The 18,344-nt window shown below is 42.7% G+C and overlaps 1 protein-coding gene across 5 annotated transcripts in view; it reads left to right on the forward strand.

Moving 5' to 3' along the window:
- The first annotated feature begins 1,905 nt into the window (after positions 1–1,905).
- Positions 1,906–18,344, forward strand: part of UBE2V2 (ubiquitin conjugating enzyme E2 V2) — a 47,138-nt gene continuing 30,699 nt past the window's right edge. For 2 of the 5 annotated variants that reach the window (XM_051843709.2, XM_070076577.1), the window contains exon 1: positions 1,918–2,005. In XM_051843709.2, the coding sequence (XP_051699669.1) occupies positions 1,990–2,005 (16 nt within the window). In that variant the 5' untranslated portion in view covers positions 1,918–1,989. Of the gene's footprint in view, positions 2,006–17,425; positions 17,563–18,344 lie in introns of all 5 variants that reach the window. The other 3 variants (XM_070076575.1, XM_070076578.1, XM_070076574.1) reach the window with 3 other exon arrangements.

Consider the following 18,344-nt stretch of genomic DNA (forward strand, 5'->3'; position numbering starts at 1 on the left):
TTCTGTTCTTCAAAAATTCTGGAATAGCAGCACGAGTAGACTAAGAATTGGCACCAGAGGATTAAAAAAAAAAGTGGAAGCAATGTTGGAACTGGGTAATGAATAGAGGCTGGAACAGTTTTTAAGTTCCACTTTTATGGGTGGAAGCAGCCTGCAAACCATGACCGAAACACTAAGAGGAAGAAAAGAAGAGCTGCATGGATAAGCCTCTGCTTAAGTGCTCCTGATAGTGAAGACTTCTCTAATGAAATCTCAAATGGCAACGACACACAAGGTATTGGAAACTGGAGGGAAGGTTGTCCTTGTTATACAGTGGCTAAGAACTTGACTGATTTATGTCTGCGTCCCAGGGTTTTATGGAAGGCAGAATCTCAGAGCCATGAATGTGGACAGTTGCAGGAAGAAATGGCTAAGCTGCAGGGCATTCAGGCCACTGTGTGGCTTCTCTGAACTCCGTATAATAACACACAAGAAGAGAGAAATTATACAAAGAATTTACAATCTGACGTGAAGCAGAATGTCAAGATTTGGAAAATTCTCAACCTGGTCATGTAAAGAATTAACAGTATATTTTGAGAGAAAATCCAGGGGTTTGGCCTGGTGACCATTTGATAAGGGAATTAGAATGGACAGAAGGAAGCCAGATGCTATTCACCAAGTAAGTGGCAGAGCTATTTCTAAGTAGCTTCAGAGACCTTTGAGGCTGACTTTGTCATCACAAGCCTAGTTTGAGGACCCTGGAGAAGAACAGTTTTGGTGGGGAGATAAGTCCATGGTGCCTGTGGGAACTTGGAGCTTGTCACTCATAGCTGCTTCCCAAGTTCTGCTGTGGGACTCTTCAGCTACCCCAGGTGTGGCTCAGACCACCACTGTGGAAGGCACAAGTAGTGAACCCAGGCAGCATTCGCGTGGTGCTAATTCAGCAGGTGCACAGAGTGCAAGATCTGTAGAAGCATGGCTGCCTTTACCTGGATTTCAAAGGATGTCATACAGCCTCAGGGTCCAGGCAGAGGACGCCACAGGGACAGTGCCACTGTCCCTAATAAGCAGCATCCCATGGAACTGTGAGGATGGGGCTACTGACCAAAGCCCCACTAGGGCCATGCTTAGTGGTGGCACTACGGGGGCGGCGCACAAAAACTGTATTGTCTCAACACCAGAATGCTTCTAAAAAGTTTGTGGAAAATGGAATTAAAAGGTAAGTTTACTTTAGTGCACAAAAGATGGAAATCCATGCATATGAGGGATCTGCACAACCTATTTATGGAAAACATTGTGGAAAAAAAACTATGCATGACTTAAGATTTATTTTCCCCCCAAAACACATCTTTTAATCTCATTATGATCTTTTAAAAGTACTCATACTTGGAATCTAAAAATTTCAGCTAGACAGGAGAAATAAGTTCAGAGATCTGTTATACAACATGGAGACTATTGTAAATAATCATGTATTGTATTCTTGCAAACCTCCGATTAAAAAAAAAAAATTCCTTTTATTTGAAACCTAGCGTCAGAGAGACAAGCAGAGAGATATTCCACCCACTGTTTCACTCTCCAAATGCCCACTTTAATAGACAGGGCTGGGCTATGCGAAAGCCAGGAGCCCAAAACTCCATCCAGGTTTCCCACATGGATGGCAGGGACCCAAGTACTTGAGTCATCACTTGCTGCCTCCCGGGTTGCGCAGCAGCTCCAAACGACCACCCATGCAAAGTTTAAACGAATGTTGTCTTTGCCCCACATTATGGAGATCAACCTAAGTTAGTTTCCTAACCCTCCACGAACTTTTCCTTTAGGGCGTTACTTTGGCGGACGCGAGAACGGCGGCAAGAACCCGGGTGCCCCCTGCCCACGTGCGCACTGTCACCGCTCTGCGCCGCAGAGCTTGCCCAGGAGGGCGGAGTCGTGGTCACGCGGGCAGGGCGCACGCTCCCGGAAGTGACGCGGTCGTCCCGTGCGTGCGGCGGCTGCGTCGGGCTGCAGGAGAAGATGGCGGTCTCCACAGGTCTGTTCCCGGGCTGGGCTGCCTGCCTTCCTGCTCCGAACTGGCTCTGCCTCTCCGCCTGCTGCTGGCGGCCGGTTGCTGACCAATGTGGGAGAAGTCGGAGTGCGCTTTTCTGGGACCCTGCGCTCCATGGAGAGCGAAGCCCGGATCCGGGGAGGGTCCGGGCGGGACCGGCGCCGAGGGCCCGGGGCTGCCGTCGGGGGTGGCGGGTCGTGCTCGCGCGTCGGCCACGCGCCCGCTGGCTGGGGGTGGGGTGGCCTTGGCGCGGGCTCACGAGCGGGGTCTGGCGGAAGGCGATACGGGAGGGATGAGCAGAGGCCCAAGGTGGGCCGGGTGTCGGCCTCCGGCACTGAAGGGGATCGAACCGAGAGGCGTCCTGGGAAGAGTGGGGGGTCTTGTTCCCCCGGACTCTCCTTGACATGGATGAGGGAGGAGAGGACTAACGAGAGGACGGTTGCTGTTTAGAAAAGGGAGGGACAGGAGCCTTCTTACCTGACTCAGCGCATGATTTTTTTTTTTTCCATTTAAGTGAGAAACTGCAGTACAAACAAAATAAAAACGCAGAGGAAGATGAAAGCTAATTGAAGAACAAGTGGTTTCTTAGATAAGCTGTTCAGCTCCTCTCCTGGACTGAATGCGGTGGTTTCCAATGAGCACAGGCTTTGAAATTAAGTGTTCATGCTGAGGTTTCAGGAATTTGACCATTTAAAAAATGTTAATAGTGCTATGTAGGCTTTATGAAACTAGGTTGTAGAACAACGTTGTCTCATGACATCATTGCATAATAAAGCAAAATTTCAAACCTGTATTTACTAAAATGGAAAGTTTCCAGTGTATGTTGTGATTGGTACTTTGAATACCTCAGGATACATTCTGCAGACATTTTAATTTAAAAAAGATGTCTTTTAAGTCCTTTTTGGATCTTGCCTTTATTATGTAGAGATGTCATTAGGTGATAAGATCTTTAGCAATTGAAGCTTTGGGGAAATAGTTCAATATAGGTAGGGTCTGATCTCACTAGTAAAATAAGGATTATTTTTAACTACTGCACTTGATATTTGAGATCCATGTGCTAGTGATTTCTGGCCTTTTTGTTTTGAAATGAGTTTCTTAGTATCTATAGGTTTTTGAAAATTTAGTAATTAAGTGATTGGTTTTAATTATAGTTTTTGATTTTCACTTTGGATGATGTTCCTATTTAAACCACATTTTTTTCTTAACACTGTGCATAGGAGATAACTTTTACAATATTTTGAAAAGATCAAAGGTTAGGTGATACTAATGGCAAATACTTGTCATTTTCATATTACTCTGATTAGCTATGTTCTCTGCTTTAGATGATTGGTAGTATTATTAAATTGGGAAGGAACTGAGTCCAGGCTTTGCACTATTTTGACACTAAGAATATTTTGAATTATACTGTCTGCTACTTTTTTGCTTTTTGATAGCATAAGAGAACACCTAGGTTTTGTGAAATAAATGTGATTGAGTTTGAAATTAAAAATTAGATCAACTAAATGGATTTTTAAAGATTTAGGTATTTTTTTTTATTTAAGCCAAAGTGTCTTGCTAGCAATAGTTTTTTTTTAAGATTTGTTATTGTGAGAAGTAGAGTTATAGACTGAGGGAGAGACAGAAAAGTCTTCCATCCACTGTTTCACGCCCCACATGGCCTGAATGGCTGGAGCTGAGCTTATCTGAAGCCAGAAGTCAGGATCTTCTTCCAGGTCTTCCGTGCTAGTGCAGAGCACTTGGGCCATCTTCTACTGCTCTCTCAGGCCATAAGCAGAGAGCTGGATTGGAAGAGGAGCAGCTGGGACAAAAACCCGTGGCCACGTAGGATGCTGGTGCCGCAGGTGGAGGCCTACTAAGGCCTACTAAGCCGCAGTGCCTGCAGTAGTTGTTTAATAGGTCAAAAAGAAGAAAGATCTTGACAGATATCTTTTGATCTTTATTAAAGCATTATGTTTCAATGTGCAGTATGTAAGTCATGTACTTTTATCCTTTTTACAGAAGAAAATTTAGGGAACAGAAAAATCTGGTTAGGTTGAGACTATTAAACCTTCACATACTTTGCCTTGCCATCTGGTCCTCTGATTTTACATGTTAGAAAACTGAGGCAAAAGAAATACAAGACAACATATCTGGTTAGTAGTAGAGAAAAGATGGGAATCCAGGTCTTTTGCCCTAAGGGCAGTGCCAGTGCTTGCTCTCCATTATGAGGGACTGTGAGAGAGGTAAAGACAGAGAAAGAGGTCTTCCATCCACTGGTTCATTCCCCAGATGACCTCAATGGCTGGAGCTGGGCTGATCAGGATCCAGGAGCTTCTTCTGGCTTTCCTATGTGGGTGCAGGGGCCCAAGGACTTGGGCTGTCCTCCGATGCTTTCCCAGGCTCGTTAGCAGGGAGCTAGATCATAAGTGGAGCAGCTGAGACTCGAACTGGCACCAATATGGGGTATGGGATATGCAGTCTGGCGCTGCAGACTGGGGCTTTGATCTGCTATGCCATAGCGCTGGCCCCATAGAACTGTATTAATACTATTTAGTGTCTTATGGTTTGAAATTTTATTAGCTCCTAGCTTTAATAATAACAATGACTATTAGATAAAAATAGTATGTGCACTGCTTTAGATAAAAAGTTTGTTTTATAATAGTTGTAGATTGACAGGAAAGTTGTAAAGATAGCACAGTGTTCCTAAATACCTCACACTCAATTTCTCTCTTTTTAAAAATATTTTATTTTTTGAAAGTGTTACAGAGACAGAGATTGGGATTGATCTTCAATCTTCTGGTTCACTCCCCAGATGGCCCCAACATCCAGGGCTGGGCCAGCCTGAAGCCAGGAGCTAGGAGCTTCATCCATGTGTACCATGTGGGTGACAGGGGCCCAAACACTTGAGCCATATTTTGCTGTTTTCCCAGGCCATTAGCAGGAAGCTGGATTGGAAGTGGAGCAGCTGGAGCATGGACCTGTGCCCATATGGGATGCCCATGTTGGGTGAGGTGGCTTTACCTGCTGCATCCCAATGCAGGCTCCTCAGTTTCTCCTTTTAATTTGTATCGGTATGGTTCATTTGTATTGATACAATCAATGGAGAACTATTGGCATTTATTAATTTAAGTTCATCTTGTATTCAAGTTTCCTTAGTTTTTATGTAAAGTACTGTATCTGTTCCAGGACCTCATCCAGGATATTACACTACATTATAATGTGAAAAACATTTTTTTTTTTAAATCTGTTTATTTGAAAGGTAGAATGTCAGAAGGGGGGGAGGGCAGGAGGGGTGGGGAGAGAGAGAGAGCTAGAGATAGATAGATTGATCTTCCCATCTACAGGTTCACTTGCTGAATGCCTGCAAAAGCCGGGGCTAGATCAGGAACTCCATCTGGGTCTTCCATGTGGTTGGCAGGAACCCCCAAGTATTTGGACCATTATCTGTTGCTTTTCCAGAAGTATTGGCTGTAATTTGGATGGAAAGCGGAGTAACCAGGACTCCAACCGGCACTCCTGTGTGGCTTCAGGGCATCACAAGTGGTGATTTAACCTGCTGTGCCACAACCCCTGCTCAACATGAAATGCTTTAAAATTTATCACTTAGATTATACCAATGTTACAGTAGAGCTTTAGTCTCTTTGACTATAAGTACTTACAAAATGTTGATGACAAATGTTTTCTCCATCTTTAGATTACTTAGGAAGAGTAATAGGAAAGAGTTGTATGTATAAATCATAGCATAAAACTTCAGACCTAAATAGAACAGCTGAAGTAGTTTTTTCAGATTTGTTAGGAACTTGGATACTCTTGGTACATGTATGCTTTTGAAAATGTGATTAGATAATACAACCTCACCATGTTGGCAGTGTTTGCTTTGCACAGTAGTTTGAGAAGGTAAAAGTGGCCTGGCAAACTGAAACTGATCTAAATAATTGGGAAAATTATGATTATTCTGAGATCTTTGAAAATTTCAAAGTATTAAAAATTCTTCCTTTTGGTTACAAATGAACAGAAAAATGAAAACAAAACTAAGTTTACTGTAGTTTAAACAATGGAGACTGAGAATTGAAGTGTTATTTTTTATTTTTTTAAGATTTTTTATTTATTTTATTTGAGAGTTAAGAGTTGCAGACAGTGAGAGGGAGAGACAGACAGAAAGGTCTTCCTTCCATTGTTTCACTCCCAAATGGCTGCAACGGCCAGAGCTGCGCTGATCTCAAGCCAGGAGCCAGGCACTTCTTCCTGGTCTCCCATATGGGTGCAGGGACCCAAGGACTTGGGCCATCCTCACTGCTTTCCCAGGCCATAGCAGAGAGCTGAACTGGAAGTGGAGCAGCCGGTCTAGAACCGGCGCCCATATGGGAAGCTGGTGTTGCGGGTGGAGGATTAACGTACAGCGCCACAGCATCGGCCCCCTGAAGTGTTATTTCTTTATAAAAAACTTTTCAAGAGTAGTATAAACATACATGCTTGCCATTTTCTTTGTTGTATAATTTATGATAAAGAGCAAACACCATTTTTTTTTTTTTAAGATTTTATTTATTTGAAAGGCAGAGTGACAGAGAAAAGATTTCCCATCCACTAGTTCACAAAATCTGCAGGAGCTCCTTCTGGGTCTCCAACATGCATAGCAGGGCCCCAGGTTGCAGACCATCTTCTGTTGTTTTCCCAGATGTATTAGCAGGATGCTGGATTAGAAGTGGAGAACTCAACTTGGCACTCTGATATGATGTGCTGGCGCAGTAAGCAGTGGCTTAACCCAGTGTACCCTAATGCCAGCCCCAGCAAACGGCTTTTCTAAGCTTTGGTGAATTGTTATACTCCTGGGTTTAGATTACAATATTAGAACATTTTATCCTTTGTGCTTTCAGTCTTAAGAACTATCTGAAAGTTCCTTTATTGTGAAGTTTTTCACTTTGGGATGTAATTCCTTTCTCACAAGCAGTGTTCTCATTTATGTCTGTAAGCTCACCTTCATGAAGGTTTTCTGGCTGTGTTCAGTTTCAAATGGCAGCTGTGTCAATATTCCTATGGCCAAATAGCCTGTAACTTTGTATTTGATTGAAATTTTGCTTCTAGTGTTGAGTTTTTGTTTCTTTGGTGCACTTCTTTGTTAGCCAGTTTCCTTTCTCAAGTATGTATTTTTGTAAAATGTCTTAATGAATTTACCACTAGTAGACAAGGAGGAGGCTTAATTACTCTCTTTGTGTACATTAACTGATAATAGATGCACGTGAGCTATCATTGGCAGTCTGAAAAAGTTGATGTGATTACTGATCATGATACACATCTGTTACCTACATGGTGGTTTGTGGATTAAGGGGCCAGCAGCAAAAATTTGTGCTTTATGTGATTACTCACAGTTAATATAGTATGGTAATAGAAGTACTGTTGTGGGGAGGCTGGTGTTAGTTAAATAAGCCTTGGAGACTGGCATTTGTATATGGTAACCATGCATTGCAAGGATGGCCTCTTTATGGAAATATCCACTTAGTAATTAATATGGCAGCTATTTAACAAACTTCAAAGAAGTAGATACAAAGTATGCATACTAGAAAAAACAAAATTCAGGTATTTGAAAGTTTCAAAAGTAGTTGACTTTTTCATAGAGGCAATTTAAAATGTCTTTGAGCTATATGAGGGGTCTTCAGAAAGTTCCTGAATGATGAAAACAGTATGCATGGATTTCAACTATTTTTCACACCTTACAAACTTACCTTTTAATTCATTTTTTTCTGTGAATTTTTAAAAATCATATATGTAAGATGAGACATCAGGACTCTGGGAATGATTTGTTTATAAAGTCTTATTAGCCGATTTGTGAGAGAGCAGGTATTATTTTCATTTTAAATTGAAATTCTGAAATTTCAAACTACAGACAGAGAATTCCTTATGGCCTTATCTCTATTGAAATAATAGCTATAATAGAAAGTACATTATCATCTAGATTAGGGGTGGGGAGTCTGGCCTACAGGCCATGTAAGGCCTGTAAAATCGTTTGATCTGGCTCTGCCAAGGCAATTGTAGTTAGGATTTGAAATGTAGTACATCTATAGTAGGCTAATTTCTATGTTGGTAATTTTGTATGGCCTGTGAATAATGTTATAAATATCCAGATGGCTCTGGGCAGAAGAAAGTTTACCCACCCCTGATCTAGACTCTAGTCCAGGTTCATTTTATAGATGAGCAGTGGAAATCTAGGTATGAAATGACTTCCACAAGATTACTTACCTAGATACTGAGGCCAGAGCTAGTTTCTTCATTTCAGGTTCTTTGTGCAGCTTCTCAGTCACGCTGTATTCTATGTATGCTTAGGTTGCATTTATTTTGGGGAAACCAAGTGTTGTTATTTCATAAATAAATGCCATTATGGATCAAGGAAAGACACTTGCTAGAGTAGGTAATTAAAGTGTGTTGAAAAGAATAAAGAAAAAATTAGGAAAAATGCTGTTAGTGGCTAAATGTTGTTCCACATTGATGCCAGTCTTTGTGAGCAGTAATTAGGTATTGCAGGCAAATACACATATTGTAATTGTTCCCTAAGTGGTTTCTGTAAATCTGGTTTTCTTCATGAATTATTTTGGGGAGGGAAAGGAAAAGGAAGTTATTGGGAGTTCTGTGAGTTGTTGATGGAAACTCACCTCTGAATGGGAAGTAGGAGACCTACCTGATGGGCTGTCTTAAATGTTTCCATATTACATCCTTTGTTCCTAAAGTGGCCCATTAGAGCATGTTGTACTGTTCTGTTTTTTTCTTACCATTCTTCTTGCCTACTTCCCCAAATACAGTGCCTCTGAATATGACCATGTATGTTTATCAGATAGGAAGGATTTGGTTTCAAGAGTTTGTGAACTGGGAAAACTGGGCAACTGTGTGTAATTCAGGCTTCTTATACTCTCCCAGGGTTTTGAAGCAGTTACCTAAAATCTAGAGTCCTGTTGGAAAAGGGCCAGTGCCAGTCTCCTCGCCTTTGACCATATCTTTTAAGTAATGCATCATGAGTTGAATCTTCTGGTAGGAAGAGTTATAAATGAATACTGACTTTGCTTTTTGGGTAATTATCCTATTCTTTTTGAACAGCTAATTCACATACCATAAAGTTTGTTCATTTGGAGTCAAAAATTCAATAGTTTTTTTTTTTTTTTTGACAGGCAGAGTGGACAGTGAGAGAGAGAAAGGTCTTCCTTTTCCGTTGGTTCACCCTCCAATGGCCGCTGCGGCTGGCGCGCTGCGGCCGGCACACCGCGCTGATCCGATGGCAGGAGCCAGGTACTTATCCTGGTCTCCCATGGGGTGCAGGGCCCAAGTACTTGGGCCATCCTTCACTGCACTCCCTGGCCACAGCAGAGAGCTGGCCTGGAAGAGGGGCAACCGGGACAGAATCCGGCGCCCCAACCGGGACTAGAACCCGGTGTGCCGGCGCCGCAAGGCGGAGGATTAGCCTAGTGAGCTGCGGTGCTGGCAAAAAATTCAATAGTTTTTGGTATATTCACATTTGTGCAACCATCATTGCAGTAATTTATTTTTTTAAAAGATTTATTTATTTATTTGAAAGAGTTACACAGAGAGAGAAGGAGAGGCAGAGAGAGAGAGAGAGAGAGTTCTTCCATCCACTGTTCACTCCCCAGTTGACTGCAGTGGCCAGAACTGTGCTGATCCAAAGCTAGGAGCCAGGAGCTTCCTCTGAGTCTCCTACATGGGGGCAGTGGACCAAGGAGTTGGGCCATCTTCTGCTGCCTTCCCAGGCCATAGCAGAGAGATGGATCAGAAGTGGAGCAGCTGGGACTTGAACTGGCGCCCATATAGGATGCCAGTGCTGTAGCCGGTGGCTTTACTTGCTACGCCACAGCACCGGCCCCAGTAATTTATTTTTTTAGATGTATTTATGGGGCTGGCATTGTGGTGCAGCGGGATAAGTTGATGCCTGCAACGCTGGCATGCCGTATGGGTACCAGTTCATGTCCTGGCTGCTCCACTTCTGATCTAGCTCCATATTCCCCACCTCTCTCCTGGAACTGCCTTTCAAATGAATAAATATCTCTTTAAAAAAATGTTTGTATTTATTTGAAAGGTGGAATGATGGGGGTGAAGGGGAGGAAAATGGAAGGGAGGGAGGGAGATGTTGCGGGATTTTTCTATTCTTCCTTTTCACTCTCCAGATGACTACAACAGCTGGGGCTGCACCAGGCTGAAGCCTGGAGCCAGGAAATCCATCCGAGTCTCACACGTGGCTGGCAGGAACTCAAGTACTTGAGCTGTCATCCACTGTTTCCCAGGCCTGTTAGCACAGAACTGGGTCAGAAGTGGAATAACCAGGACTCCAACTGACACTCATGCAGATGTCCTAAACAGTGACTTAACCTGGTACATCCTGAATTGCACCCCCACTGCCATCATTTTGGAACATTTTCATCATTCCAAAGAGAAATCCTGTACCCATTAGTCCTGTCCCATCCCCCATAACCTGCAAGGTATTACTCCATAGCCTATAGCAACCCACTAATCCAGTTTTCTATCTTTATGGCTCTGTCTGTATTTTAAGTAAGTGGAATTGGATAGTATGTGGTCTCTCATGTCTGACTTCTTTTACTTTGATTAATGTCTTTAGGGATCATTGGCTTTGCAGTGCATGTCAATACTTTTTCCCTTTTCGTGACTGAAGAACGTTCTACTATATGGGTTTTTTAAAAAGATTTATTTATTTACTTGAAAGACAGAGTTAGAGAGAGGCAGAGGCAGAGAGAGTTGTCTTCCATCTGCTGGTTCACTCCCCAAATGGCTGCAGCTGCCGGAGCTGGGCCAGTCTGAAGCCAGGACCTTGGAGCTTCTTCCGGGATTCCCACATGGGTATAGGGGCCCAAGGACTTGGGCCATTTTCTGCTGTTTTCCCAGGCATATTAGCAGGGAGCTGGTTTGGAGGTGGAGCAGCCGGGACTCAAACTGGTGCCCATATGGGATGCCAGGAAATCCATACCCACTATACCATAGCACTGGCCCCCACTATATGAATTTGCCACATTTTGTTTATCTGCTCTTGTGTCGATGGACATATGGGTTGTTTTCACTTTCTGACAGTTTGCAGTAGGCTGCTATAAACATCTGTGTGTTTCTATCAGAGTATATTTTTTTGTTTGTTTTCAATAGATACTTGGATGTAGATAGTAGCTGTTTAGCTGAGGAACTGATAGATTACTTTCTAAAGGAAAAATACTTTACATTCCTACCAGTAGTATATGAGAGTCTTGATTTTTCCACATCCTTACTAGGGAATGTGACATAATATCTAATTGTAGTGTTGGTTTGTATTTTCCTGATGACCTTGTAATATTGAATATATTTTCATATGTTTACTATTCATTTGTATGATTTTAGGGAAATGCTTATTATGAAGGAGTGCAATGGTTAAGATGCTGCTTGGGATGCCTGCATCCTATATTGGAGCATCTGGGTTGAAGTCCTACCTCTGCTTCTGGTCCAACTTCTTGTTCATGCCATATCCCGAGATTACTTGAAGATCTTAGGTTCCTGCTACCTGCATGGAATTCATACTCCTGGCTTTGACCTGAATTGTGGACATTTGGGGAGTGAACTAGAGGATGAAAATTTCTCTTTTCTGCCTTTTAAATAAAAATAATTAGAGAAATGCTTATTTTGCTCCTTTGTCCATTTTTAATTGGATCTTTTTTTATTGTAGGAGTTTTTTTTTTTTTTTTTAAGATTTATTTTATTTATTTGAAAGACAGAGTTACAGAGAGAGGTAGGGACACAGAGAGAGGACTTCCATCCACTGGTTCACTCCCCAGATGGCCACAACGGCTGGAGCTGCGCTGATCCGAGGCCAGGAGCAAGGAGCTTCTTCTGGGTCGCCCATGTGAGTGCAGGGGCCCAAGGACTTGGGCCATCTTCCACTGTTTTCCCAGGCCATAGCAGAGAGCTGGATCGGAAGAGGAGCAACCGGGTCTTGAACCAGCGCCCATATGGGATGCCGGCGCATCGGGCCAGGGCTTTAACCTGCTGTGCCACAGCGCCGGCCCCATAGGAGTTCTTTATATAGTCTAAATGCAAATCCCTTATATCAAGGTATGTTAGGAAATATACAGAAATGTGGAATTAAAAGATAAATTTCTTTAGGTGCAAAAATTTGAAGTCCATGGTTTGCAGTATTTTCTGCCATTCTTGGTTGTCTTCACTTTTTTGTTTTTAAAGAATTTTATTTGTTTATTTGAAAGGCAAAGTTAGTGAAGGAGAGAGAGTGAGTTTCCATCCGCAGGTTCACTCTCTAGATATCTGCAATGGCCAGAGGTGGGCCAGGCCAAAGCCAGGAACTTCTTCAGGGTTATCCACACAGTTGCAGGGGCCTGAGGACTTGGGCCATCCTCCATTTCTTTCCCAGGTGCAGTAGCAGGGAGCTGGAATAGAAGTGGAGCAACTGGAACTCGAACTAGTGCCCTTATGGGATGCCGGTGCTGCAGACGGTGATTTAACCTGATGTAGTACAGTGCTAGCCCCAATTGTCTTCATTTTAAAAAAACTGGGGTCGGCGCCATGGCTTACTTGGCTAATCCTCCACCTGTGGTGCCGGCATCCCATGTGGGCTCCGAGATCTGGTCCTGGCTGCCCCTCTTCTGGTCCAGCTCTCTGCTGTGGCCCGGAAAGGCAGTGGAGTGCTTGGGCGCTTGCACCCGCACGGGAGACCGGGAAGAAGCGCCTGGCTCTTTGCTTCGGATCAGCATAGCTCCGGCCATGGTGGCCGTTTGTGGGGTTAGCCAATGGAGGGAGGACCTTTCTCTCCGTCTCTTTCTCTCACTAACTCTACCTGTCAAATAAATAAAAAAAAATTATATTTATTAGAGAAGAGACAGAGAAAGGCTACAAAAACTGGTCAGTCTGGGTCTCCTGCATGGATTGCAGGGACTCAGGTACTTGAACCTTTATCTGCTTCTTCTAGGGGTGTGCATCATCAGGAAGCTGGATTCGAGCTGACCTAGGACTTGAACCTGGGTACTCTGATATGATATGTGGGTATCCCAAGCAGTATTTTTTTCTTTTCTTTCTTTCTTTTTTTTTTTTTTTTTTTTTTTTTGACAGGCAGAATGGACAGTAAGAAAGACAGAGAGAAAGGTCTTCCTTTTCCGTTGGTTCACCCTCTAATGGCCGCTGCGGCTGGCGCACCATGCTGATCTGAAGCCAGGAGCCAGGTGCTTCTCCTGGTCTCCCATAGGGGTGCAGGGCCCAAGGACCTGGACCATCCTCCACTGCACTCCCGGGCCACAGCAGAGAACTGGACAGGAAGAGGAGTGACCGGGACAAAATCTGGTGCCCCCGACTGGGACTAGAACCCGGGGCGCCAGTGCTGCAGGCGGAGGATTAGCCTATTGAGCCACTGCTCCGGCCCCCAAGCAGTATTTTTAACTGCTGTGCTGAACATCTGCCTGGTTCTTTGTTTTAGTAATGTCTTGTTGATGTTCTGTGAGTTCTCTTGATCTGGCCATAATTAGTTTATGTGAATACCATGTGATAGGCAGGATTCTGTGTGTCACCTTGCCAGGTGAAAAGTTTAACCTCACATTAAAAAAAGTTATGTATAGACAGATACTGCAAATAGGTTTTCTTTGAAAATCCTATAGATATGTCATGGATTCTTTTACTCTAGGGATTAGAATGTTACTGAAAAATACAAATAATGCATGCTAGTGTTACCTGCTACCTAAATTATCAGTTGTGTGTGGTTTACTAAACGGTATTGATGTGAGTGGTTACTTCCTCAGAGTAAATACTTAAATTATTGTAAAGTCTTTAATTTTCTAAATGCTTACCTCATAAACAGTGATCTAGAGTGATATCTGTTCAGTTTGTTTAATATGGTTTCTGACTGTGGAAACTATAGCTTTCTGGACTCAGTCCCACCGATTTAGTGGTCTTTGTCAGATTTCACATCCTTTAGAGGACACTATTCCTAATTTTACTTAGAATTTAAAACCAAGTAACCAGATTGTATTGTAGTTTACCCAAATTTCCTCTGCTCTCTAGTTTATTTTTTTCCTGTATTTAAAATGTTTCTCCTAGTTTATTCTAAGGGAAGTTTCCCTTCATAGTTCTGTAATAAACATTGTTAACTGCTTTACTGGAAAATCTTCAGTAACTGCTGTGTTTTCCCTGGACCTTTTTGAAATATTTATAGTGTATCCAGGCAAAAATCTCTGGGGACAGCTGGGTTGTATTGGAATGTATATCCACCTGCACAATTGTCTGCTCCACTGGAATGTCAGGCCTTAAGAAAAGGCTTTTGTCTTTGTGTTCAGGATCAGCAACACCTGCTTTTTTTCTTTGTGTGTAGGATCAGCAACACCTGCTATAGGTTGTTTCATAAATGTTGAGAGGGTAAATAAAAGTAAACAGCTGCCATACATTCACTAGGAGTTTATTGAGTGTTGTGTTGTCATTTTCTGTGGTATAATTTCTGTGTGATTTAATACTGAAAAAATGAATGGTCCAAGTAAAATCTAACTTTTCCCCCTTGTACTTTATAGTATTTTGCTGTTTTGCTTTAGTTTACCTTTCTGAAGTGAAACAATATTAAGGGACTATTTAATGCTCAAATACAGCCATTAAATATAAACAAATACTGCTTCATTCCCCTTATCCAGCTGAGTTAGTATCTAGTAAACAGACTTCAAAATGTGCTATCCATATAGTTGAAGGGTTTTTTGCAGGTGGCTATGGGACAGGGTGGTTTTGGTTGTAACCTGAGGAGTAACAGTAGCATGATAGAATACTTCCTCTACACTTTTTTTTCTTAAAAGCAAAAAGATTTATTTATTTGTTTGAAAGGCAGGGTTACAGAAAGAGGGAGAGACAGAGAGAGAGAGAGAGAAAAAGAGAGAGAGAGAGAGATCCCATCCACTTCTTCACTCCTCAGATGGCTGAAATGGCCAGAGCTTGGCCAGACTGAGGCTAGGAACTTCATCTGGGTCTCCCACGTAGGTGCAAGGGCCCAAGGACTTAGGCCATCTTCTTCTGCTTTCCCAGGTGCATTAGTAGGGAGCTGGATCGGAAGTGGAACAGCCAAGACTCAAACTGCTCATATGGAATGCTTATATGGCGTGGAAGGAGGTGGCTTAACCTGCTGCACTACATTGCCAGCCCCATCCTCCACTTCTGCAGAATTAAATTGTCTAATACAGAGGTTTCCTTCTTCCATCCCTCCTTCTCTCCCTCCCTTCCTGGACTTAATTATTTATCTGAAAGGCAGAAGGAGAGAGGGATCTTCCATCTGGTGGTTCACTCCCAGATGGCCACAACAGCTAGGGCTGCGCCAGGCCGAAACTAGGAGCAAGGAGCTTCTTCTGGGTCTCCCAAGTGGGTGTAGGGGCCCAAGGATTTGGGCCATCTTCTGCAGCTTTTCCAAGGTGCATTAGCAAGGAGCTGGATCGGAACTGGAGCAGCCAGGACATGAACTGGCGCTCATAATGGGATGCCGCTGTCACGGGTGGTGTCTTAACCTGTATGACAACACTGGCCCCAATATAGAGGTTTTCTTACCTGTATTTGAAATTACAGATGCTACGTATGTACAAAGTTTCATTTGAATTCTGTCTTCTCAAATATATTTTTATCATGTTTTATTGATTCTAAGAAATTTTTAAATCTGAAATTGATTTATGACTTTATTGGTAATATTTTATAATTTATTTATTTATTTATTTATTTTGACAGGCAGAGTGGACAGTGAGAGAGAGAGACAGAGAGAAAGGTCTTCCTTTGCCGTTGGTTCACCCTCCAATGGCCGCCGTGGCTGGCGCGCTGCGGCCAGCGCACCGCGCTGATCCGATGGCAGGAGCCAGGAGCCAGGTGCTTTTCCTGGTCTCCCATGGGGTGTGGGGCCCAAGCACCTGGGCCATCCTCCACTGCACTCCCTGGCCACAGCAGAGAGCTGGCCTGGAAGAGGGGCAACCGGGACAGAATCCGGCGCCCCAACCGGGACTAGAACCCGGTGTGCCGGCGCCGCTAGGCGGAGGATTAGCCTAGTGAGCCATGGCTCCGGCCCTATTGGTAATATTTTATAATTTATTAAATGAATGAGCCATCATAGAGTTTATGCCATCTGAGATTTGATGAAAGACAGTATTTAAATATTTTTAAAACATACATTGAAGTGACTGTATATCAGGTTTAAAATACTGGACTCTCCCATCGCATTAACACGTGTTCTCATTTATTAACTGAATAGTAAGCAGTAAATTTAAATTTAAGCTTAAATGTATTCTAGTGAAACATTTTTAATTTCATGTGAATTTTGTTTATTTTAGAGACCAAACAAAAATTGCTGTACCTGTTAAACCTTCATTTCATAAGCAGAGTATTACTTTCTGATTTTTTTCTGTAAATTATATGAAGTGGTTAGCATTAAATCAGTATTTGTACAAATTATATGTCTGAATGATGCATGAAATTCAATTCTAAGTTTTTAAATCACCTAATAACTGTATTCTTGACATTTTTTATGTCAATAAATAGTGCTCTTAATAGTGGGGTTGTAAGTGATATCTTTGAAACAACCTGTGAGGATTATGGGCCTAGTTAGGGACATAGAACATTTTTTTTTTTTCTGAGCCTAGAACTGTGCCAGGTGTTAATGATTCACATTTGTGGTTTACTGAATGACCGTTCAGTGCTGATGGGATGGCAGGCTCATCCAACTAGGAGTGCCATGATGGAGCCTGAAATCCTTGAACAAGTTTGGTAATCCAGAATAGCGGGCAGAGTAAAGTAGAGAGAGAGACACAGAGGTCTTCTGTCTGCTGTTTCGCTTCCTAAATGGCCACAACAGTCAGAGCTGGGCCACCTGAAGCGAGGTGCTTCCTCCAGGTCTCTGGCTTGGGCCATCTACTGCTTTCCCAGGCCATTTGCAGGGAGCTGGTTGAGAAGTGGAGCAGCTGGGACCCAAACTGATGTCCATATGGCTTAACCTACTATGCCATAGCACCGGCCCCTTGTTAGTGTTCTAAAATGCTCTGCTAGATATGGGGAATTTCGGCCCTAGAATTTAAAGTTTATTGTGTATTTTTAAGGTATACATATATGATGTTATGAGATACATTTATGATTAGGTTACTGTAGTGAAACAGATTAGTATATGCATGTTTCTTTGTTTAGGCCTGGCCCCCCATCCCCTCGACCCCTGTGGGGGTGGGGGGGGTGGAGCCACAGGAGTAGCTGTAAATTCATTTAGCAAAAATCCTGAATATAATATGCTATTAACTGTAGTCCTCTTGTTGTACATTGGAGCTTTCTACTTGTTCATTTCACATATCTGTTACTTTGTATCTGTTGACCTAAAATTTCCATAGTTCTCCACCCCTGGTAACCACTCTTATTCTCTATCTCTGTTTATTTAACTTCTTTTTCTTTTTTTTTTTTTAGATTCCATAGGCCCAGTGAACCTGAAACATCAGTTGTAGGTTATATTTTTTCCTTTATATTTTTTCCGATTATAAGAAAGTTTACCAGTGCCACATGTTTTTCCACAGTTCTACCAACATTGTATTTATGTTTTATGGGTATGTAATAACTTCATAGATCTTAATAGTTTTCTTGTTTATCTTTCTTGTTTACCAGTGGTGTTTCATGTCTGTCTATGTGTGTATCTGTTTACTACAAACTCAGTCTAACTGGTTATAGATATTAACAGGTTTTAATCGTTTAAAAATTAAGTTGAAAGTTTTTACACGTTGTGTTTTATTTTTTAAAGATTAAAAAAAGAATATTTGAAAGGCAGAATGACAGAGAGGGAGAGACAGAGAGTGAGATCTTCCATCCACTGAGTCATTCTCCAGACACAACATCAGGGGCCAATCCAGGCTGAAACCAGGAGCCTGGAACTCCATTAGGGTCTCTTACATGGCTGGCAGGGGCTCAAGTACTTGGACCATCTTCTGCTGCCTTGCGGGTCATATTATCAGGGAGCTGCATCAGAAGCAGAACAGCTGGGACTCGAATTGCTGCTCTGATATAGGATGCCAGCGTTGCAAGTGGCAGCTTAATGTGTTCTACCACAGAACTCACCCTTTTTTATCTTCTTTTTTAAAAAATATTTATATATTGATTTAAAAGGCAAAGTGATAGGGTGGAGGGGGAGAGAGAGAGAGAGGGAGGGAGAGAGGGAGAGAGGGAGAGGTAGAGGTAGAGGTAGATATAGGTATTTTCCATTTGCTGGTTCACTCTCCAGATGGCTGCAACAGCCAGGAGCCAGGGATTCTGTCCTGATCTACCATGTAGGTGGCAGGGTCCCAAGTATTTGGGTCATCTTCTGCCTTCTCAGACATATTAGCAGGAAGCTGGA

Source organism: Oryctolagus cuniculus, chromosome 6 (assembly GCF_964237555.1).
Source record: "Oryctolagus cuniculus chromosome 6, mOryCun1.1, whole genome shotgun sequence".
In the NCBI taxonomy this organism is placed as follows: Eukaryota; Metazoa; Chordata; class Mammalia; order Lagomorpha; family Leporidae; genus Oryctolagus; species Oryctolagus cuniculus.